Below are 24,855 nucleotides of genomic sequence, written 5' to 3'. Positions count from 1 at the left end.
TTTGGCCTTTTCCCACAGAGAAACACACCAGTTCCCAGAACACAGTACCCAAATCCATAGAATCATATAATCATAGAATCATGGAATGTGGTTGGCTGGAAGGGACCTTTAAAGGTCATCCAGTCCGACCCCCCTGCAGTGAGCAGGGACATCTTTAACTAGTTCAGGTTGATCAGAGCCCCATTGAGCCTGACGTTGAATGTCTCCAGGGATGGAGCCTCCACCACCTCTCTGGGCAACCTGTGCCAGTGTTTCACCACCCTCATTGTAAATAACCTTTTTTTCTAACATCTAATCTAAGTTTGCCCTGCTCTAGTTTATGGACCTGCCAATCCTCCCTTGGCTGTGTGCCAGTCATTGCCACCACTAAGGTCACTCGTGGAGATGACGCAGCTGTGAGGGAGCAAAGAATCCCTCATCTCCCCCACCAGGAGGTTCCCTTGTGATGGCTTCTCCTCGGGCACCAAAGGATGGGTGGCACGTCCTTCATCTCCCAAAGAGACACATGTGGCTGCTGCCAGGATAGAGCTTCCAGTCTTCAGGCAGTGTCAGTACAGTGAAAGGTCATAAAGGGAGGCACTCATGAGAAGCAGCCCTGGCCTGGGGCATTTTGGGGCTCTACAGGCTGCCAGCTCCATTCTAAGCCAAAACAGGGACTCTTTTGAGAACCATCTTTGAGTTTTCTGATCTCAGACAATTTTTCTTCTATTACTCCACAAAGGCCTTAGATTTCCATGCGGTTTGTTTGCCTCTTAAAAAATAGGCAGTGAGGAGGGCTGCTTAGAATGAGGCATCAAAGACCAACCCTTTTGCAGGTTTTGTGGAAAGTTTTTGAAAAACCATTTTTGAGACCTCCACTAGAACACCCAACCTGGAAAAACATCCAGAATTTACAAAAAATTGCAAGAAAACCCCAAATGGCTCATTGTCAATGCCCTTTGCCCAAGGGCATTGAGAATCCCCTTCCCAACCATGCTGCAGCCCCTGGGGTCCCCATATCCCTGCCCCCTCCCAGCACCCATGTCCTGTCTCTTCCGACCCTATTTTGGGAGATACTCACTAAATAAAGAGGACACCATAGGCAGCCAAGACCAGTCCAGCTGTCCAACACACTGCCACGGCCCCGCTGCCCACCACGGCCCCCTTGTCGCAGATCTTGGTGGTGGGGGGCGGCATGAAAGAAGAGGTGCTAGCGCTTGTTGTCTCTGCGGAGAGGGAGAGGGCAGGGTGAGGGTAGCGGAGGTGCCCCGGGATGCATCCCACAGGGGTAGCCCCGCTCCTCCACCAGCGGGGGCACAGCAGTATCCTGTCCCCAAACTGACCCTTTCACTGCCGTGCCACACTAGAGCTGAGCTGGAGACCTGGAATGATGAGCCAGGGGATGGTGTGGTCTGTGGGACTTTCCCTGCTTTGACACTGCGCCTACTGCTGGGACATGCTTGTACCACCACACAGAGCTGGGCATCCCTCCTGTCCCCATCCTGCTCTGTGCATCAGGTCTGTTGGAATTTTGGCTAAGAAGTCATAACATGGCTCAGTAGAGTGCATTCCCCACCCAGGGAACTCCCAGATTGTGTCACGGCTGCTGGGCTGGCTTGCAGAGCTTGTCCTCCTCCGTGCAGGACCAGATGGGTTGTCTGTCCCTGCAGAGGGCTGCAGGATTGCAGGTAGGGCTTAGATGGGCACTCAGACTGGGGTAGCTCCAGTCACATCCAGAGGGTCTCAGAGTGCCCCTGGCCAGACAATCTGGGTGAGGGATGCTGGGGGCCACAAGGGTCTATCTCAACACCTTTCAGATTCCACTGAGTTTGTATCACAGCATGGCTCAGTCCTGGAGCTGGGGTGTCCCACATTATCCCTTCATGGCTGCACACACGGGGACTGTGTGAGTGACATGTGTGTGTCTGAACCCCCAGATGAGCTCCTGGGTGATGTTTCTGCAAGCGAGTGTGTGTTTCCATAGTGAAGGCACCCCTACTTGCCAGCAGTAGGGCTTGCACCTACCACATCCCCATGCAGGAGCACCAACGGGGTCTACAGAGGTTTGTGCATGTCTCTGGCAGCACAGGGCTTGCACGTACATGCTGGGGTTTGCACACACAGCTGGGCTAGAGCTTGGGGCTGGGACGGGACACACACTGATCATGCCCACTCTTCACATGCACATTTGCTCAGCTCATAGGCACAGCCCCAACTAGAAGCCAGGTGCCTGCCTGCCTGCCTGCCTGCCTGCACAGTGGTGCTTCCCCCCCCACCCCGACCAGTGCCAGCCAGGGGAACCAGCACAGGGTCTGCTCCAGGAGCCCTTCTGGGAAACGGAGGGCTGATAACACCCATTTGGACACAGTCCCAGCTCTTTCCTAGAAACAGAGGCTTGTTAACTTTGTGGCTTTTATTTCGAATTGGCATTGCTCCGAGCCATCGTGCAGGGTCGGAGGCGTGGAGAGGGGAGGATTGGAGTGGGAGGGCTGGAGGGGGGCCTATGCTTCAGGGAATAATAACAACAACAATAACAACAATAATAATAATAAAGTAAAACTCCGAAATCCTCCAGTTTCATTGTCACACCCCAAAGATCCTGGTGAGGATACTGGAGACAGGTGAACTGAGTTAGCACTCCTTGGGTCATGGCTGCAAATGCTGCCAGGACCATAGGTTGGGGGCAAAGTGTAGAGTGAAGGGCTGCAGCTCCCCTGCCCAGGTACTGGATCTCCTTGGCTGGGGGCGAAACTTGCATGGAGCTGGATGGGGGGACCCTCTGCCAGGACTCCTGGGTTCCCCCCACACCTATGGGCACAGACAGTTTGTACTGGGAGGGTAGGTCTCTCACCTGTGATCTGGGCCTCCGTGGTGAGATGCTTGGGCTCCTCGGTCCAAGGGGTGGCATGGACGGCCACACTCCAGTCACTCCACGTGCCGATGTCATTGTCTTTGGCTGCCACCTGGATGATGTACTCCTTGCCAGCGTAGGCATCGGTGATGGTGTGTGATGTTCCGTCTGACAGCTCAACCTGAGGGCAGCAGCAGGGAGGGGTGGGCAGTCAGAGAAACCCTCAGCATCAGGAGGTGTAAGACAATCAGTGTGCTTAGCTTGGCTAGAGGATGATCATAAAGTTTTTGCAGCACTTTGGGAAGTGCTATGCACATGGGACAGCGGCATGAACTGCCCAGGTCAGGGACAAGGGGAGAGAACACTCCAGCTGCAGGTAAGCCAAAGGTCTGGTGAGACCCTGTTCAGCTCCTAAACTCATGGTGCCGAGGCAGCTTCCTCTAGAGGTCACCAGAATCTCACAGATGTCTGGCCAGGCTCCACTCGGTCATGTTGGGGCTGATGGGAGCCAGACACCCAGGGCAACGACTGCGGTGTGAGGACACGCTTTCCTGGGCATCAGTGACAGTACTGGGAGGAGGCTTCCCCCACCAGCACAGCTCTGGCCGTGCCCCTCTGTTCCTGCTGGCACTGCACCGGCTTGGCTTGCATCCCTGTGGCTGGGTTTTTGGTCAAGAATCAAGCTGTGTCCAACCATTTTTTTCTAGAAAAATTCCCTCTGTCCTGTTGTCACTGCTGCCTTGGCCATGGGAGGTCCTGCCATCCTCCTGGGGATGCGGCCACTGCTGCAATGCTTTAATCCCAGACTGTGTCCACACCTGCCAGGGATCACCTGGAGCTTGGCTCAAGTACAAGGGGATGTAGGTGCCCAGCAGAAATGCATCCCCATCAAACAGACCACCAGTGAGCAAACACCTGGCTGACAGAGGAGCATGGCTCAGCACCCAAGTGACTTTCCAGGGAATGGGCTTGGCTTTGGGGTCCTGGAGGTATGGAGGGCACCAGAGCAGGAGCATCCTGCATAGCCTGTGAGGGAGACTAGCCTCCACTCAGTCTCTGAGACTGAGGACCAACAGCTTCATTCCTACCCTGCACTGCTGGTGGCACAGCAGGGAGACAGGGCACTCTTGTCCTGGCTGACACAAATCACCTACTCTCCAGACACATATTGATCATAAAGATGCTGGAGGATGAGGGATGGTGTGGGTCTCACAGAGCCCATCTGTGGCTCCCAGTGCCCAGGCAGGGGCTCATGCTCAAGCAGAACAAGCAGCACTTAATGGGTGGGGGAGATCTTCACAGCACAACCCACACGGGGTCTTCCATGTCTCCCCAGCCATCCAAAAGAATGTCAGGCACAGGATTTCGCTGCTGCAGGGAGCACTAACAGCCGAGTTTTATTAAGATCTCAGTTCAACAACAGGAGCAAGATGGAACCGAAAACTTCCACCTGGTCCTTGGTCACATCCTGAAGCCCAAGGAGTAAAAAGATGAACTAGGGGTACCTGGGCCAATGCACCTGTGGGACGAATCTGCCCCGGCACTGCAGCTTTACGCATTCAGGGATGGTGTGCACAGTGTGAAAAGCATGTAGCTGAAAAGCAGGAACCCACCTTGAGAAAGACCGAGCCTTTTTCCAGTTCACCCAGTACAGAACATGCAACAATGCAACACCTCAGCACAGATTTAATCCCTTTGTCACACAAACTGAAGCCCCTGCCCTGGCTTTTACAGCTGCTCTGGGGAATCTCTGCCAAGGAGAGGGGCAATTTTGCTTTCTTGCTCCAGGTGAGAGCCTTTCCCCCCTGTTCCTTCTCCCAGGGCCACATGCAGCCTGCTGCCTGGCACAACAGGACCCTTGGGCTCTGTGCTTCCAGATGCTTGTGCTGCCTGGCCTGAGCGCCACATTTGGAGCACATCTGGAGTCAGGTCCAGCTGCCTCCCCCCACTCCCACCCGTCGGAGAGCAAAGGGCCTCCTGCTGCCCACAAGGTGTGAAGCTGCTACCAAAACTTGGCAGGGGAGCAGTATGGAAAAATGCAGACATCTGTCTTGATGTGTTGATTTTGGGGGCTAGATGTGCAGGGCAGCACGGGGCAAGTCCTGCCTCTTCTTGCACCACTGACTCAGAGTTGACACCCATAGCACTGGTGGGATGTAAAGAGATGGTTTCACTGCAGGGCTTATGTCAAGCTGTAATATGCCTAAGCCCTAAATCACCGCTAGCCAAAACGGCTGGGATAATTAATGCCTGAATCCATCCCTACTATCCAGGGGACATCTTCCCGTTGTGCCACGGGTCTCATCATCAGGTCTGACCCATGGTGTGGGGGGAGTAATTCAGCGTGCCCACCAAGGGGGTCCAAAGTCAGAAACTGGCTGGAGAGAGCCTGGCATGGGGAGCAGATCAGCGCAGTGACCTTGGTGAGGCTTCATGCAGGGTCTCTCTGAGTTTTCAGAATGCTGGAGAGGCTGATGGCCAGCCCTGGGGTCACTGATGCTGCCTCTTTTCCAGGTAATGGGGTCAGTTTTAAAGCAGTCCTGTTTAGCAGCTTGCAGGTTTCCAGCACAGTCTGTACCAGGTGGGTGGCTGCTCCTATCCCAGGGCTGGGGACAGCCCATCCTGCTGGGGAAGGGTTTTGGACCATTTCACTTATGGGAGAAGCGAAAACTGAAATACTGTGAGGTCTGGGCAGAAGGGAGGATGAGGAAAAGAAGACGAGGAGGATGCCAGTTCCTCCTGCAGGACATGAATTTGCACCCTCCAACCTGGGAGGAGGGGTTGGCAGAAACCCATCCTACTAACCCCACCATGCTCCAGCCCCCCACCACTCTCAGATGGGGACCAACACTAGAGCTCGGTCAGGATCCTCAGAGGTGAGGACCCTGGTGGACTGTTGGCACCCACCGCTGCACCCAGCAGATTTGAGGGGACAATTCCTGTACCCTCTTCTCATAGGGACATACTTTCACAGCCCGGTACCCTCTTCTCATAGGGACACACTTTCACAGCCCAGGCACCCAGGACAGGACACCCACCAGGCTGTAAATCACCTGGCCCATGCAGGGCATGTTCCACAGCCTCATGGCACCGAGAGGCTGTCCCTGCAACCCAGACCCTGGGATCCATGCCTCTGCCACCAGCTTTGGTCACTGCTCACACAGGCATGCTGCCTGCAGGCACAGGGCACGGGACACACCACTGACCAGGGATGGGATCAGCCCAGACCTGTTTGCTGGCACCCATTCATTTGAACAGCAAGGCCAAGGTGATCAAACTCAGTTCATTCCTAATGACAATTAAATCAAATGTAACCTTTCTGGGTGAGCCTACAGAACCCCTGCAAGCCTGTTTATCCCAGCTTCATCTGTGCTGGGCTGGGGTGTGCCTTGGAAGCAGGGAATGAGCGCAGGGCTCAGAAAGAAGAGTTGTGTGTGATGTGTGGCTGGTGTGTTTGTCTCTCTAGGTCTTTCAGCATCCTCTGAGCAAATCTGGCTGCTGCCCGAGCCCAGCAGCAAGCAGGCTGCAGGCAGGCCAGCCCCGCTGAGGTCCTGCTTGCTGCTCCATCCAGAGCGTTTTCTGCAGCCCGAAGAGCCCTCCCAGCTGAGCACTTCCCCGTGGGAGTAATTCCTGCCTCTCCCTAGCTGCAGCCAGACTGCAGCTGAGTGTTTGCAGATGGGACGGTGCAGTTAACAATGGGGTCAAGGCTATGCCTTGCCTGGGGTGGGATGTTCCCCCAGGACCCAGGGGGATGCTATCCTAAGATTCTCTTCAGACACCAGACAAACAGAGAAGGCATAGATGACAGCATCCATCTCTCCACACACATAAACCGCCTGCATGCAGCACTTCTGAGCTGCGCAGCTGAGGGACACATCTGACATTTGCCACAGTGGGTGAGAAAGCCCCTGGTTGAGTGCCCATGGCTCAGCACAGAAACAGCAGCAAGTGGGAAAGCACACAGGGACCAGGTCCAACTGGACACATACAGGCAGAGCTGGTGGTGGTGGGGAGACTGGGGAGGTCATGGAGGGATGGATGGACACACAGCATCAAAGGCAGCGGGAGAAATTCCTTAATCCGCGTCCCCGCCACACAGAGACAAAAGCTGGAGGAAGGCTGCGCATGGTAATTTTTTTGGCCGGGGGGCTCTGCATGTCGCTGCCTGCCTTTGTGCACCTGCCAAAAGTCACTCTGGCTGGCTGTGAAGCGCTGCCCAGATTAATGAGGGATCAGTAGTCAGTGCAATGCAGAGCTATTAGCATTGCAACAAAAAAAAAAAAAAAGAGAAAAAAGAGAGAGAAATGAAAAAAAGCTCTTGAACCCATTAATTCAGCCAACAGCTTTCTGAGGACAGCGTGGGCTGGATTCCATTCCTTGCTGTGGCCCCATACCCCCATCAGCCTGCTTGGAAAGATAACAGGGCTGCCGAGGGATGGCCAGTGCCCACCCACAGCCCTGACGAGCACCAGGACGAGACCAGGGGCTGGTGCCACATGGATGGGATGGGGACAGACACCCAAGGCAGGTGGAGGGGAGGATTTTCCAGCGCCCAGCTTTCCCCTGTCCGCACTGGTGCCCCGTCCACATGTGCTGGAGTCCTGGGGACATCCACACAAGCTGTCCACTCCATGTACCTCAACAGGGGACACCCACGTGTGCCCTTGTCCCAGTCCCTGCCTCAGACTGGTGGCACTGCCTTTCAGTGCTCAGCATAGCAGGAGTTAAGGAAGCCAACCGCCCCCTGACATGGTACCCCTGCTCCCGCTGACCCCAGCCCTCCCTGCCAGGGTGTCCCAGCAGTAAAAAAATGCCACTGTGCTCTGTTCCCACCCAGGCTCTGCTCCTGGTCCAGCATGACAAGGTAGCGACTATTTGCAGAGTGATGCACAGTTGGATCTGAAGCCCAGATGGCCTTTGGAAGTAGGTGATGGGGAAAAAAACCCCCCAACCTTCCTTGCCCCAGCAGCTGAGCTGGGGGCTAGATTGCAATGGAAGGAGGCAGAGGGGGAGAACAGGGGATCAGAAGCCTCCTTCTCTACATCTCACATGAAAATGTGCTTGCAGGCTGTCCCGTGGCAGCAGTGGTTCTGTTTTCCCTTCCTGGACACTTCCTTCTCCCCAGCGCAGCTCCTGGCATGGGAAGGTGATGCTCCACTGTCAGGAAGCTGGCAATATGGGGATGGGATTTTGACTCCCTTCAGTCCCACGACAGGGATGCTCCACCTCAGTGCATATGGCAGGACAGAGACCACATGCCAAGATGAGCCTTTCTTCCCCAAAATAAAAGGACTAAAATGTAGGTTAAACCTGATCTGCTCACACACCCTGTGCCATCCAAAATGAGAAGGGCAATATGCAGGGAAACCCCTTGTAGGAGCACAGCTCAGGTTTGCCATGCATCTCGTGTCCTCACAGCTTCCTCCACCTCTGAATGCTCCCCAGATGATCCTGGATAATGGGGAAAATGGGAACTGGGAGGGAGACAGGGCAACCCAGTGGGTTCAATGCCACAGCATCTTTTCCCCACAAGTGGCCAGAATCTGCCACCTGCCTGCAATGGGTTTTGCAAGGACTCATACGGCACAAGTAGTTGCTATTTCAGGTGCCTTCAGTCTCCAAAACCCCAGGGGAATCCCAGCAGGCTCCCAGCTTCCCTGGTTAAACCAAAACCAGCAGTAACCCCCCAGACAAGCCACCCCGCTGCTGGGAAGTGCAGGAAGGTCGCTGCAAACAGTCCTTGCAGCCTGTGAAAAGATGTCACCAAGTAGAAAGAGAAATGTTTTGCTTTTTCCCTTTCCAAGCCATGTCTGGAGAGCAAATAGATCTGACATTCATTACTAATAAATGAGCCCCCAAACACCTCCTCCTTCCGCAGCGCCGCGGGAATCATTTGGGCTAATCCCAGACAAAACTCTCTGCCCGGACTCTGGAATAACTAAAAGATTGGTAGAAATGAATGACCCCCGCTTACTCTCTGCCAGTCAGGTAGTAGAGGAGCTCAGCAGGGTCTGAGCTTCAGTCCCTGCTGTAACATCCCCCTGAAAAACTGCTGTGCTGCTGCTGCACGCAGCTCAGCCCCGCTGCCGGTCTGGGGCTCCGCTGCAGCCTGGGCTGTGTCACACCAGATGCGGCTGAACAGCTCCCTTCTGGCTTAAAATAAAGAACATCTTTGAAAGCGGAGCTGTAAGCTCATTAGTAATGGGACTCTTTCTCCAGATGCACTGTCCCCTCCTGCCAAGTGACAACTGGCAGAGCTTGCTTTTGCCTGCGGTTGCAGGGACGATGGGATCATGGATGCTCAGGCACCAGAGCACCAGCTCTAATCCTGCCTAGCACTGATGCAGTGGGCTGGGAGTGAAATCAGGTGGATACAGCTTGTGCGTGGTTATCACAGGCACCTGTCTGGCATGGGCTGCCCGTGGGCAGGGAACCGTAAGCTTGCCAGTGCTATCCCACCTGCGTGTAGCTGTGCAGGTATGCAGGTGAACAGGGGCACACAGGTGTGTGCATGAGTGCTCTGCTGCTCAGTGGCACCTTTACGTCTGCCTTTGGAGGTCTGATCCTGCCAGGTGGTCGGTATTTTTCGGTCACTAGCAGTTACCAAGGGGGCTGAGAGCACCCAGACACCGCCAGCCAAGGGTCTCATGCCCAGCTTCATCCCTGGAGCTATAGGGAGATGGAAAAAGTGATTTCTGAGCATTTCCCACCTCCGTCCTCCTCCAAGGCATCCTCTGCTCCAGCCTTGCCTGCCCCATGTTGAGCTGTGAGTGACACTGTTATAGCCTCAAGAGTTTGCTCCCACCTATTAATTTTATTTTTTTTTCTTCTTCTTTAATCACTGACATTGCAGCTGGGAGGAGATGAGAGAGAAGTGCCGCAATAAAAGCTACCAGGCGTGAAGCTGTAACCGAGCTCCCTCAGGGTGACCTCCTTGCCAAGGTTGCCTCGCAAAGAGCGGGAGTAGAGGCAGAGGCATGGGGGGATGCAAATGGACACAAAGAAGCACATCTGCTGCAAAGTGACATTGCTGGGGGGGACACAGCTGCAGTAGGTGGTGGTACCACTTGCCTTCCCCAGCTCCATCCCTCCCCCTTGCCCATCACAGGTAGGACATGCATTACCACATTCTTTTAGGTTATTTCAGGCTGTCCCAAGGCACGAGCTTCCATAGACAGCCTGTGAAATTCACCTGTTTGACCAAAAAATGTTGCTCTGCCTTGGAAGATGAGCCTGACCCCACCTTGGCAGCCACCCCTGACACATAAGTGATGGTAGCCAGTCCAGAGTATCAAGTCTTCCTCACGCCAGCAAACCCAATCACTAAATTTTTGGCAATATCGACAAATTGCCCATTCCTGTCCCCAAATCCCCATCATTTGCCCAGATCAGAGCTGCTCAGCAGCAGAGCTGCCGCAGATGGGCACAATCGGGGGCAGTCTATGGCCCCAGTTCCTAAAATCCTGGGATAATGGAAATACCTCTCCTTGCTTTTCCAAAGAGGATGTCTCCAGCCTTTGCAAATGCTCATGGACGTGGCCCTGACACTTTCAAAAAAGAAGAGGAAGGGGAGAACCCAACCACATTATTAGCTTTAAATATCTCATGACCTTTTACTGCAAATCTCAAGATCTGAGGCGCAGCCCGCCTCCCGGTTCATTAACATTTCATGTTGTCAGTGCGGCCAGTGGGTTCAATTAGCCTTCAGGACGGCATCTGCAAATTGCTGGCAACCCACTGGAGGAAATCCTCCCTCAGTCTGGCAGACAGTTCTGACACTGCTTAAGAATTACCTTCTGAGCCTTGACACGTTCCTGGGACATGCACTGAGCTGGTCAGTGCTCAGCACATGAGACTCCCCCAGAAAACTGGGAGTAGGGGAGATCCTGCTCCAGCACATGCTACGTGTTGGGAGCAGACTAGGTGCAAGACCTGCTCTGGGCTTCCCAAAGATGCTTGGGATGGCGCCTGGCCACCCGCCTGCATCTCAGGGTGAGCGTGCAGACATGCTCACAGGGGGATCGCACGTGTGAGCTCGGTGATTGCTGCTGTTGCGAGTTAACTGAAGGAGCCTGTAAAACCAGAAACAGGCTATTAACAATCCATTAGGAAAGGGTATCCAGTTCCAGCCTAGGTAAGCCATTAGAGGAACATCTGAGAGCATTAGGAGGGCTCGCTTGGGGCCAGGATGGGGCTATAAAACAGAAGAGGAAACCACGCTAATCTGGCTTGAATTACAAACTTAAAAGCAGGAGAAAAATAAAGGATACCCTAAACATTTAATGTCTTATATTTAGGAGACAGAAGGGGAGATTCTGCCAAAAGGAGATAATAAAAAAACCTGTTTAGGCTACAAATATCTCATCTCTCTTCTGGCAGCAGAGAAACCGCCAGTTCCTCTTCCAGAAAGGGAGGAGTGTGACTATGAAGTTGCTTGAGTTTCAGAGTAAGTTCAGTGCTGGTGGGGCAGAGGGGAGTTGCTGGCCACCCGATGTGACACAGTGTGACGTGGCTGAATCCCAAACAGCAGGGAAAGGCCCGTGCCCAGGTTAGAGGGAGCTGCTGCAAGGCGGCGCGATGGTGCAATGAGCATCTGGCACAAGCCTCGCCGCACATTCACGTGGAAACTCATCTCGTCAGCCTCTTCTCTCTGCAATCACAATTCCCAGAGCACATCATCATAATTCCCAGAGCAAACTGCAACAGGAGAGCTGCTAAGTGGCCTGAGTGGAAAGGTGCTGCTGAGCAGGGGAAAGGGAGTGCAAAACACTGGGAAGAGGACAAGGTGCTCCCCCAGCTCTGGGTCAGCCCCAGATATTGTTTTAAGGGGGTTGGAATGCTTGGGCTAAGCATCACTCTGCTCTCTCGGGACAGAGGAAACTGCATTTATGGTTAGCTTGTGCAGTGGCGGTCTCGATAAGATCCACTGCTCCTGCCACGGACGGCTTCATCTTCTGGTGCCAAACACTGGCATTATTAAAATCCTGAAAGGAAGAGAGCCTGGGAGAAAGCAGACGCTGATTGAATCAGGCCCTATGGTATTCGACAGCTTGACATCCATCTGATCCTATTAGTGCTCATTCGGTCCTGCCTGCTGAGGTGCTGTGTATAAATCAGACCCTGAAAAGATAAGGCAGAGGGGAGAAAGGGGAGAGGATGCTTCTGCCAAGAAACGCCACATGCAAGCAGGGCCTGCGTGGATATTCCTGGCTCTGTGCAGTCTCCAGTGCTCCCACAGGGATGGTGGGCTTCCCGTGAGGCTGCCAAGGCAGCCGCAGGAGAGGTTGAAAACCCACAGCCAGTACACGGGTGTGTTTCCACGAGGACGCAGGGACAGGACTCTGCATAGGGGCCTTGGGCACACAGGGATCTACCAGAGCATGAGGTTACCCAGCTCCTCCTGGCTGCTGGCAGAGACTTCTCCTGCTCTGGTGGGCTCCCAAGCTGCCCTGTTGTCACCAAGCAGGCTGTGTGCTATGACTTTTCCATGCCAGCAGCCAGGGTGGCACAGCAGGAGTGGTAGCAGCTTCTGGTGGGATATCTTTGCCTCAGCAAGAATTAGGACAATCCCAACCCAGCATGGCATGCATGACTATTGCATCCTTTCTCAGGACAATTGTCCCTTCGAGGAAAGACCCAGCATTGGCACCAAAAGACAAGCTGGATGGTTTAGGTGGACTTTGACCTATTAAACCATGTCCTTCCCTTTCCTGACTGGATTTGGGGGAACTGGAACACTCTCCCAAAATGCCAACAAGCAAAGCAGAGCTTAGCATGGCTTGGGCATGCTCTCGGAATGCTAGCATCGGCAAGGTTCATTTCTGGGCTCAAACCCCTGCATTTGCAGTGTGCCCAGCTGGGCTAAGCAGGCTGAGAGTGCCAAGGTGGGGTCTGGGGTCAGAGCAGCTCCAACTGCTGCAGAGCGGCCATCCCCTGGTGTTTGGGAGATGATTGAATTAGGCTTCGCAAATAATTGTTCTGATGAATTGTGGCAGTTTTCCTCAAATCATCCACAAATCAGATTTTTCATTACCTAGCTGGCGGGGCAGCAAGTCAGAAAACAAGGCTGGTACCTCACTCCCTGAATGCTTGCACTTGCTCACCAAGTAAATTATTCCCCAAACACACTTCTCCATCAGCTAGTGACAGGTGACATGTCTCTTGCAAGGGTATATTGATTAAAAGTGGTACCCAGGACTGCTGTGCCCTGCCAGGATGCTGGGAGACGAGCCCTTCCCAGACCTCCTTGCACCCAGCAGAGCGGGCTGGTACTTCAAGCTCTCTCCACAGCTCAGGGTATCTTTAAAGAGGCAAAATGTGTTTTTTAGCCCCCTAGAACTGTCTTCTCCGGCCATCGGTGTTGTCAATACCTGCATGTATTTTCCACCATCACTGCCTGCCCGAGGGCACTGATGGAGAGGCCACAGCATCCTCTTGCAGGCCCTGTGGCGAGGGGACTGACATGGCTTGACCTGGCAAATACGATACCTAATACTCAGTGAGGAAGGGACTGGACACTCTGAGGGTGTCAAGGTGGGAGGCAGCTCATTGGCTCTCCCACCATTTTTGGGTGCAAACCCCTGAATTTGCAGAGTGCAAGTCTGGATCAAACTGTGGAAGGGTAAAAATACCAGCTTTTTCCACAACAGCTTCACCCCTTAAAAAAATGGATGTTGTTTTGTATCTTCCATTAATTCTTCCCCTTTTTTCACAGCTTCTACAATTTGAGAAATTCTCCCGCAAGTGGAAAAAAAACCAACCACATCCACAGCAAACCAATATGCAAACTCCACATCTTCTTTCTTACCCCTCGGGATGCTCTATGGATGATCTTCTGCTCACAGGAGGGAAGCAAAGGGGAAAGGGACAAGCAAAAAACCCTCTCCCAATCCTGCTCTGATTTTCAAAGCCATCAGAAAACGCTTCAATTTGAAGCACAACCTGCAGCACTGCCTCGTCAAAAAAAAACAACGCAAAAAGAAGAAGTTGCTGAGACATCAACAAGTTGCAGAGACAGGAGCAGAACCTCCTGGGCGTTTGTCTCCCCAAGAAGAACTGGCCAGCGGAAGATCCCATTTCATTCCATGACACAGGTAAGCTCTCCTCTCTCACAGGTGGGCTGGGTGCTGCCTCCTAGTTGTCTTTTGTCTGGGGGGGCAAAATGCTTTAACAAGCAAAGCAGTTAATTAGCTTTCTCCTAGCCCAGCTTGGCACAGAGGGGATGCTGCATGAGCCACACCAGTGTAGAAGCACCTCTCCTTGAGCGGCAGATTGCTTCCCTCCACAAGCTGAGCATGCAAGCAGTGCACAGAGGAAAAAAAAAAACAAGTCAGCCTGTTCGTTATCTTCCTGCAGCTAACAAATGAAATCTGTCCTCCGGGCTGCCAAGGATTTCACTGACTACTTTTTTTTTTAAAGAAACAAGAAATAAAAGTAAGAAATACGATAACATCGCCGCAATCGCTCTGTGACTGTGCTCTGAGTTACGGCAAGCGGTATTTTATCTTCGGTTCAAAATCTAAATGTGGCAGAGGCGCATTTAAATGTGGTGACATTTATACTTTAAATGCCTTTTACATCTCGTTGGCAGGTTTTATATAGAACATATGTATGGAAAGTAGATAGGGGCCGTGGATGAAAATGTGGAGCAGGGAGAGCCTGCAGAGCCATTCACAGGCAGAACGTGAGTTAAAAGAAAGATGGAGAGGTAAGAGAGAAGGAGGAAGAGAGAGAGAAGCAGAGGAAAAGGATCTGGATTGCCTGGGCAATAAATAGACACTTTTTTGGTCCCTGTCCACACCTCTTCCCAGAGCAACTTGTTCCCAGCCACCAGCTCCCCCTGCTCAGCATCACTTACGTGTTGCCACTGGTCCAGGATGAGAGGCCGATATCGCAGGAAAAACTTGAGTGGGAAAGACTCGGGGTCAGGCCAGGACGAGGGGTTTTGCCATGACACTTCCAGCCTCCGAGGGTTATTGGGCACAGGTTTGGCCACCACACTCTCTGGAGGGTCCGGCTTTACTGGAAGACAAGAGGGTGGCTGGTAAAGCTTTGCACATGGCATCCTTCCTTACACTCCTCAGCACAGCTGGTTGGCCTTTGCACCATGTGCGTTCTGAGGGGAGCAGCCAACAAGCAGAACATCTTTTTCCCAAACTAGTGAGAGGGAAATCACCCTTTCTTGTCCAGGTCAGTGGTACAGCTGTTCTAGCTCAAAATAATCACCACCAAAGAGATGGCAGTGCTGGAGACTCATGGAAATGACCTGGCCAGGGCAGGTTAGGGCAGATCATCCCTCCTCCACAGGGCTACTTGAGTCAGGGGAGGAGCCCACCGAGTCCAGATCCTGCACTTTCCTCACACCTCCTCATTTCTGGGAGTCCGACACACATTCAAATCTTACTTCATGGTAACATGTCAGAATTTGGCCCTTGGGTTTAGAGTTGGGGTTTTGGGGATTAAAAGAGCTGGCCCACCATATTTGCCAAAGATGAAGGAGTGCTGTGGTCACCTTCCACCACAGCACCTTCCACCATCTCTCCCTCAGCCCTGCCTTGCTTTTGGGATATGGGGGTATTGCTACCCGACAAGTATTACAAGTGAATATTAATTGGCTGCGAGCTATGTTTTGAAGTTACAGCTACTCTCTGCCTGCCAGAGTTCCTGCCCTACACTCAGAGGTCTTCTCTTCCATGCTCACCCCAAGGGTTCACCTGCTGCAGGTGGAAGTGGTGTCCACAGTGGGGCTTGTCCTCCCCTGGGAGAGGAAGGAGGTGGTGGTGGCAAGTGAGCTGCTCCTTCTCTAGCTGCCTGCCTGCTACCTGCAACCTGCTCTATGCACGAAGGACATCTCTCTCTCTGCTTGAAGCTGTATGGCATCAGAGGCTGATATGAGCTCACTTTGCTGCTAGCAGAATCATGTACGAGCCGGTCACTGACATCTCTGCTCCAGGATGATGGTGGCATTGCAGCAACTGTCCCCAGGAAGACACCCTCCCTGCACCACCACTGCTTGCTCCTCTTTGGAGAAACCAGCCTGTGATGCTTTCAAACCTGCTCCTGTGGTGAAGGCAGAGAAAGGCTGCTGCAGGTGAGGCAGAGAAGGGCTGCTGAAATGAAGCCACAGACCAAGCACCTTGGTGGGACCCAGAATTGGCCCTGATATCCCCTCCCTGAGACAGAACCCAGCTCAGCACTTTGGCACACACCCTGATAGTCCTCATTCACTGTCATCTTCACCACCACCCTGACAGCCCCTCCTGCCTCCCACCTCCTTCCCTCTGCTCAAATAGATGGAAAGAGAGCTTCCTCCATCTCCACTGCACTTGGCACTCAGAGGATGTTCCTGGAGGCCTGGGAAGCAGCTAGTGAGGGTCTGACCCTTTCAGTGGCAGGATAGGACACAGTCTTTCATCTACAGCTCTATCCTCGGCAGGAGGGATGACTTGCTGAGGCTGTGCTGTGCTGAGCTACTCCAGATGGCTGTGCAATTCCTCCACTTGCTTCGAATCCCTGGGCTTGGGCTGGACATCAGCTTCCATCGACAGGGACTTGGAGTCCAAACGCATACGGAAAAGTATAAATCCAGTGCTGGCTTGGCGGACTCGTTTTGCCAAACAAAAATCTGTTCAGCTGAACAAATGCAGATGACTGTGAGCTGCAGCTCTGCAGAGGGGAAATGGGATGGAAAGCACCAGGCTGGGGACAGATGTGATGGGATACTCCCTGGGGTAACACAGGGAGCCTGGCCCTGCTCTTTGGCATCCCAGCCTGGAGCCATGGGCAGTGGGATGCTTAAATGTGGTTGTGCTGGGCATGGCACACGTGCCTGGGCAGCAATGAGAGATGCCACTGTGGCAGGTTGGAGGAAAGCCAAAAAACACACCCCAACATGCCATGATGTTGAGGTGCCTGTTTTGCAGGGATGTACCCTCCAGGTCTGCTCTTGCAGGCTGGAAACTGTCCTTGGTGTGCAGGGGAGGGCTGCCCCAGCTCCGAGTAAGCACGGCAGAGCCCAGCCTTCAAAGAGGCTGTGCCTCCAGCTGCAGCGAGCCTTCAAACGGTGCTGTGGGTTAATGGGAAAACCATCAGCCTTTGCTACCTCCCCACGTGTCACCCCATCTGTGGGACTCCTGCCCAGGCTAGAAAGTGCAGCAGTGCCAGCTCTTCCAAAAGCACAAAGCCAAAGCTGTTCCTGCTGTGTCCCTCCAAGGCAGCAGGGATGTGAGAACCCTGAGAGGGGACCACAGACAGCAGTAAGGACAGACCTGCATCTCTTGGGACAGACCTCATCATGCTGTGCTCATCATGGGGAACATCAGGGGCCAGATGAGAAGGAAAGGGAGACAGGCTGTGTTAATCTCCCTTATTTCTATATGACCTTGAAGGAGTCCTTTATTCTCCAGTCTCCCGGGTACCGGCTCGACACACAGGGATGAGTGCTCCTCCTTCTCCAGATTTTGTCTGCCTCCATTTAGCTCACACAAGGCGAGGCAGGATCTGTCTGGCTGTACATCTGCCAGAATAATAGAGTCCTGTCCTCAGCGAGGGTCTGCAGGCAGTAATGTAATAAAAGCAATGATAGTAATAATAATAATGGACGATGGGCATTAGGCTGAATACTGGTTAAGCAGCTACAGAACCAGATGTAATACTATCTTGCAGAGCTCAGGGGCCATCATCAGACATTCCTGGGAAGGGAACTTGGCCAGAAGGCGACTCACAGGTCTTCCCATTTGGTTTTTGGCTGCCGTGTCCGAGCGAGGGCTCCACATGCAAGAAAAGCTGCGGAGAAAGCCTTTCCTGAAGGCTCTGCGTGCTCACGTTCAACTGCGGGTCTTTAGCCATCCATTGCCCCTGGCTGTCATCAGACATAGCCCGGAAAGAAGTCAGTGGTTCAGAAAGGCAGCTGAGACCTCCTGAGATGGAGGGGCCTGTCACCCATCCCATCTCTCCAATGAGCACTAAAATGGATCCCTTGCGGCTGTTAAATATCCCCTGGCATTTTCCATGAGCAGAGGGATATTAAACTCCATGTCTTAGCCAAATGTCAGTCTAGGTAATTTAATTCTGCCTCCCTAAGTAGTATGAATTGAACTGACCTTCTGCCTAGGCAACTGTATACCCGTGTTCAGAGATGCTGAATTTCATACAGACGTGGGTGCGTTTGTACTCATGCAGCCCCTCTGAGATGCTCTGCATCTTAATTGTCCCAGAGCCAAAACTGGGAGGAAAAGAAGACCTTACCAAGGTCATACAAGGGATAGGTGGAATATCTGATGAAGGCACCCATGCCTGCAAGGCCCTATTCAAGGCTGCCTTCCTTCTTTTAATGCTGTGCACCTTCTCCTGCTAATCCAGCCCAGGCTCACACAAGGAGAAATGTGCTGAGATGGGATGTCGTTGTTGCTGTGGGCTAGTGATGTTCCTGCTTTCCTGGGGGATGCACGTACCAGCTACCTGGATCTTGGGCTGAAACATAAAAGTGAGGAAAATGGGGTTGTGTCCTGGGAGGTCAAAAATATACCCATGCTGCCCCAGCCATCATGAGGGAAGTGGCAGCTCCTGATACACCACTTCATTCCTCACTGGCACCTTCCTCTGCCTCCAATCCCTCTCCCCTCCAAATCCTTTCCCACACCTTCCTGCCTTGGGCTGGAGCCCTGATGTCTGCAGGGCTTTGCAGAACCTTGCCCTCCCCATGCTCTTTTTTATTAATATCAATACTCTGCAGACGATGTAATCATGAAAACAATTTCCAGGAGCGAGATGAGGAGGAAGACTGCCCGGATCTCCTACCGATGAGAGATGGGTGCCAGACGGCTGGAAAAGCTTTTCCAGCCATCATTGAAACCAACAATGCAGAGTGACCCCTCACAGCTGGCTGCTAATAACCAGCACGGCACGACCACCAGCAAGGCATGGGCTCAGGGTAGCAAGAGAAAGTACCAGTCATTTTCCACACAATTAGAGACCATCTTCTGAGTGGCTGGGGAAGAGATTTTCTGCTGGGGGCTCTAGGGAGGGAGGAGCGAGAGAGGAAACAGAACCAAAGGAGGACACTCCTTCCCAGGGGGCTTTTTGTGTTTGCCCAGGCTGGGTGGGTGGTCTGACCCAGCAGTGGGTCTGCTCCTGCTTCAGACAGTGCTGGGAGGGATTGCTGCAGGCCCTGCATGGCTCTTGTGTTGGTTCCAGGCTGCCCTGAGCCCAGCAGAGCATGAGATCAGGGCTTCATGCCTGGGGTGCAACCTCTGTACAGAAGGAGTGATGGTTTTCTTTAGGCTAAGGGGAAAACAGAAGGCAGGCTGTGACATCCCCAGCTCTGAGATTTTAGGAGAAGCATCATGCAGTAACTGGTTGACATCCTCTCTCCATTTCAGACATGTCATGATGTTCCCATGCAGGACTTTTCCCATGAGCTGATGCAGCGGCTTTGTCTTGAGCCATCTATTTTCCACCTCTGCAGAGTGCAGAGCAAAACCCAGCACAACTTCCAGATGGACAGCTGATGCTGCTAGAGATCCCTAGAGATTGTACTGGGTGCTAGATCCACACCACCAGCACCCACCACACTGGGGCTCTGCAGCCACAGAGAAGAGGGACAGAAGAGATGCTGAAATGCAGAAGCTTCTGCAGGGAGAGCAGGCAACCTGGTGCGAAGGTGTGTGGCAAAATACAGCAACGCAATGCACTTGTTTTAATTGGAAACACCGAGATGGCACAAGGACAAGCTCTGTTCAGGGTAAGTGGCTGTTCGTCATCAGCAGCCGAGTTCATCTCATAATGACTCCACTATGCCCACTGACTGCCTGCTTGAACGCCCAGACACCATTGTGTCTATGCTTCTTATTCAGAGTGGCCATACTATACCCTGAGGAGGAGGAGAATTTCATAGCTCTACAAAATGTGGAGGTTTTAAGGTGACTAGATATTGGAGTGGTTATGGGAGTGGGCTGGCTCTGGGGTGCAGGACACAGCTCTTCCTGTCAGCACCGACCCACTGTCCTTTCTCCAAGTGTCCTCCTGGAGGGTGTGAGAGCATCTGCCAGTGCATCTGCCAGTGGGGTCTCCCCTGCTGCCATGACTGCTGGGACTTGCCTAGGCATCCTGCACCCCTCTAGGCACTCTTGCAAGAGGCAGTGATATTGCAGCCCCGCTCAGCTGGCCGCTGCTCACCGCTCCTCCAACCCAGGCTGAGTTCAAACCGCTGGGCTGGATCCGGCTTGTGCCGGTGCTGAGAAGCCCAGGACTCGCAGCTGGGTGTGCTTCCCAGGGGGGTTGCCCTTGTGTGCTGGAGGGTGGACCAGATGTTTGGGAAGCCAGGCAGGGCATGGGTGGGATGCAGATGTTACAGGACAATGCCCTGAACTCCTGCCGGAGGGAATGCAAGGAACTCAGAAAATGCGGCTTGATTGCTGCTCTGGGCCCCACAGGCTGGAGGTTACCCTCATTTCTAAGGAGTGTATCTTCCACAAACACAACAATTTCCATTTAAAAGCACTCAAGTGACTGAAACTCCACCACTTTCCGGCTGAGCTCCTTGCCTTGTTATCAACGTTCTCAATGCAATGACAAATACAAGCGTCAGATGTGGACTGTGGCTGCAGGCATACAGCAGGACAGTCCCTGTTCTGAGGGAATTTCCCCATTCTGTTCAGAGCTGATACTTTGTCTCTTGTTTGATGTTTTCTAGGATTTGAGGTAGCAAGAGGAAACCTGGGAGGGAGATCTGCGGAGCTCCTCTTCTTGCACTCTGGCACTTCCAGACGCTTAGGATTAGGACACGCAGCACATCAAAGGCAGAGAGTGACTGCTGGCTGCACTTCAAGGATTCATTTATCTGTTTTTCTGGCCCAGTAATTGCCACATGTAACCAGCAAATTGTTTTTCAACGTGTTCCTGAACTCTATCCTCTCCTATTTTTCCTGTTCTTTGAGGATGAACACTCCTGTCATGGCAACGGCTGTAATCTGTCTTCAGCTGGTGGCAAAAGTGCTGTGCCTGGCTCCCTGGTTTGCCAAGCACTGAATTGCTTGGTCCATGCTGGTCCTTCACAGTCGGAGGAGCATCCACACCATGAACACGACCGGGCAGCACCCCTGCGGCACAGCCAGCAGCAGGGACATCCTGGCTGCTCCCTGTCCCACACTGCACAGCATCCTCTGCCCGGATGGGGCAGTAAAGAGGTGCAAAGTGGGGGATACAGGTTTTAGGAGCATGTTAGGTAAAGGCTGGTGGAGAACGACTTAGGGAGGGCTTTATCCTGACTAGAGATGGGGGGAAGATAATAGCACACTTTAATTTCCATGAGTCTGCTTCCAGCACCAAATCGTTCTTTAAGGAGCACTCGTAGAGGCAAGAGGGGCAATGCCATTTGGACCACACCAGTTTCACAGCCCTCTGCCCCAGTACGTGGCAGCTGCCTTCCCAGCCCCCCAACCAGAGAGGAGCTCAGCAGCCACGGGAGACCCTGACCACTGGAGATGAGACCAAGCAAGGCACCAGGCCACTGACAGAACCACCATGGGGGCAGCCTGAGGGCATCCTGGCTGCCCAAGGATGCTCAGGTGCTGGCAGCAGTTACAGCAGGGCCATGAGTATTGGGGAGCATGGGGAGGATGCCAGCGTGGCTCAGACCCAGTCTCCATCTCATGCAGGGATAGGCAGAAGCTCCACTCAGCCTGCCGCTTCCCTGGCCTGTCGCTTCAGCAGGTGACACTGCGTGCAGAGCGAGTGAACCCCAACATTGCTTTACAGAGGCCATTTGCTGCTGTGGGATTTACCTATGGTGACCTCGTCAAAGGTGAGACTGGTGGAGTTTTTGCCCAGAGCATTCGTGACTGTCAGAGTCACCTTGTACTTCACCGTCGAGAAGAGCTGGAGGTATCTGATGTGACACCTGTTTTTGGGAAAGGCATCCTTCTCGCAGACCATCTCTCTTGTGCCGTGTCTGGAAAGCAGAGGTGAGAAAGCTGTAACCTACAAAAGAGTGCTCGATGTGGTGATGCACCCGTGCTGCGGAAGGGAGGAAAGAAAAGCAGCAGCACTGTCTCCCCACTCTGCCCACGGTCCCTGCACATCAGCCCTGACTGCAGCCAAAGGGCTGCTTTCCTCCTGCCGGGGAATTTTGCAGGCTCACATGTGTGAGCCCACACAAACACTGTGGTGAATGTCCTCGTGTTGGTCCCAAGGAACAGATGAGAGCCTGCTGGGGTTGAAGTTGTCTCTGTCCCTCCTGTGAGAAGAACAGGGTCTCCTTTCTGCTGGTGACACAAGCCCCAGAAGATAATGCATGGCATCCACCTGTATAAGGGCTGTGCCAGGACCTGGGCACAGGGTGGGGAACAATGCCATGCCACGGTGAGTACTAGGTGAGGGACACTGCTTCTGCCTGGCCACAGCTGGCACAAAGCAGAAGGGAGCATGGCTCTGCTAAATTTGCCAAAAAGCAGTGGGCACAACCTCCACTATGGACAAGTCGTACAGAGAGGATGAACTTGGGGAGCATGGAAAGGGGCCTGAGAGATGAGGACTTCCCTGGCCCCCTCTAGAGAAGCTGGAACTATCTTGGGACAAAGCCCCAGTGCCAAGCATCCAGTCTGGATGTCCCAGGGCTCATTTTTGGGACACCGATCCCATACACTCAGCACAGATCAGACCCACCGCATCATGACATCATGGGACTACTTGGGCCCTGCTCCAGGCTCTAGGGACGAAAATTCATCCCACTGCACCTTTCCTTCCCAGGCACTTACATGACGGAGATGTTGAAGTCGTTGGGGATATAAGTGGGTGTGGGCAGGTGCCAGCTGCAGTAGAAACCCTTCGGGTAGTTGTTGGACCGGCACATCAGCACTGGCTCCTTTGGGGGTAAGAGAAAGAGCAATTAGCCATTGTGGTTGGGTTATCACCAGGTCCTGAACAAGTGGATGTCCCTCCTCTCCCAGACAAATCCAGGACAGACCATGCATGGCAAGATGAGGAGGAACAACCTGACACCATCAGAGAAAATGCTGATCTGGAGGAAGATGGGCAGTGTTAACGGTTTCAGCAGTGGGGCAGAGCATCCCATCACAGGGCCCTGCCTCCCAAAATGCACAGGGGCAACTGGAGATGGAATGAGAGCATGAAGTGGGAAGCAGTTTTCCTCTTGGCCGTGTTGGCTGGTCCCAGAGTTTAGAGGCAAAAGAGGTTTTTAAACCCAAACAAGTGTTCCCAATGCACTTGGCTTTTCCAGACATACATGCACTCTGGGCTACTCATAGGAGCACAGCCAGAGCTGCAGAAAGACTTTGCAAAATGCCAAGGGCTGGTGTGTGCAGGAGGGTGAGATGTGAAACCTTTCAGCTGCTAAGTTTTGCCATTATAAGTTAGTAAAGTCTTATCCGAACTGATATCAAAGTCTACTTCTCTTGGTACTTGGAAGCTTGCATTGCTAAGAGCAAATTTTGGCTCTAACTGCAGCACCTTGGCACAGTACCTTGCCGTAAAATGCACTCCTTGGGCTTGATGTGCACCAGGGCTGTCTGAAACTGTGGCGGTGCCTCTTTGCCTTCCTTCATTAGCCCTTATTCCCCACGCATCCACCTGGTATGTCCCAGGACATGCTCTTCTTTCCAAGCAGAAGGTTTGAAACAAAGCTAAGAGACCTGGCAGCCTCAGCCCAAACATCACTGATCACTGCCCCACCACAGTGCCAGCAGCATGTCCCATCACAGAGTTAACCACTCTCCTCCCTGCACCTGAGGCACATGTCCTACCCATTGCTGTTACTGAAAACGAGATGTAAACCAGAAAGCAGAGATGCAAGTGTTCAGGGAGCAATCCCAGGCTGGCCAGCTCCTTCCCCTGAGGTCTGCACCAGAGGTCCCACAGCATGAATGCACCATGTCTTGCTAAGGAGACACTTGGCTAAGGGTGCCCTCGCTGCACCAGTGAACTGGCAGCACCAGGAGGACGCCAGAGCCTCAAAACATCAACTCAAAACGGGTGAGGCATCCCTACAGCCAAGTCTGTGCAATTTCCTCCTGTGAAGTGCAGCCTTGTGGAACTGCTGGTCTCCTGGAGGTCTCCTCAGCCCCGCTTAGGTGCAGCCCAGGTGTAACATTCTCCGAGATGTGTCTAGGACCAAAGCAGGTCCTGATGTGAAACAACAGCCTGACCGTGCCCTCTGGAAAGGGTCAACCCTGCAGGTCTGCCACGACCACAGATTGCGAGGGTGGGCTGCGGGGATCCTGGCTCATCATCGCACAGCAGAGCCCATTGTCAAAAAATAATGATGGACTTTGCTAGAAGAGCTTTCTGGGAGAATACCACAAGCTCCAGCGGCAGTATCCTACTGCAGTCTACTTGGGGAAGCTGAGGCACAGGGCTTGCACTCACACTGGTGCCCCTGGGGCAGGGCAGATGACAAGAGACCAAGGGCAGCAAAGTCACAGAGCAAGGAGAGGGAGAGGAGGGGGCCGGCAGGGAGGAGTGGCTGTGTGTTCCTCCTAATGACTATTTCAGCCTTCAGCTGGCAGACGAAGGCCAGAACCTAGTTAATGACCCTCCCAGCTAAATTATTCACGCAGACCCTCCACAGCAAAACAGAGTGGCTGATCGCAAGGCCAGAGACGAGGGCCTGATCCCTGCTATGGCTCCATCCTCCTCCTCCTCCTCCTCGCCGGCTCCTTAACCCCTTCTCTGCCCCACAGCTGCCTCCGGGTTGAGGAGGGAGCAAACGCAGGGCAGCATTGCCCTTTGCAGAGGGCAATGGCGGGGAGTGGGGTAGGAGGGAGGGATGTTGGAGGTGTTTTAGGGAGGTCGAGGGGGTGCAGTGGATTTAGGGACAGCATTTGGGGAGCGAGCCACCGCGTGGGGGCAGTGTGGGCTAACAGCACCCGGCTGGCACGCAGCAAACGGCTGGCACGCAGCAAAGCGGGCTGGGGCTGGAAGTATTTTGGCTGGGAGGGCTATTTCATGGTGGGGGAAGGATGCTGAGGATGCTACCGTGGGCCTCTCGCCCGACTCCCTGGTTGTCCTCA

General features: G+C 53.4%; 1 protein-coding gene across 1 annotated transcript; it reads right to left on the bottom strand.

Annotated features, from left to right (window-relative positions):
• Nucleotides 1–1,059: 1,059 nt before the first annotated feature.
• Nucleotides 1,060–23,391, bottom strand: LOC104269122 (ciliary neurotrophic factor receptor subunit alpha). Its single transcript, XM_009868092.1, has 6 exons — nucleotides 23,310–23,391; nucleotides 22,585–22,699; nucleotides 21,613–21,779; nucleotides 14,688–14,851; nucleotides 2,831–3,011; nucleotides 1,060–1,205 (listed from the first exon to the last, which is right to left on the bottom strand). The coding sequence occupies exons 1-6, from the start codon at nucleotides 23,389–23,391 to the stop codon at nucleotides 1,060–1,062; spliced, it is 855 nt and encodes a 284-aa protein (XP_009866394.1).
• Between the last annotated feature and the right edge of the window lie 1,464 nt (nucleotides 23,392–24,855).

This window comes from Apaloderma vittatum, unplaced genomic scaffold (assembly GCF_000703405.1).
Source record: "Apaloderma vittatum isolate BGI_N311 unplaced genomic scaffold, ASM70340v1 scaffold34414, whole genome shotgun sequence".
Lineage (NCBI taxonomy): Eukaryota > Metazoa > Chordata > Aves > Trogoniformes > Trogonidae > Apaloderma > Apaloderma vittatum.
This window is presented reverse-complemented; position numbering and strand designations above follow the sequence as displayed.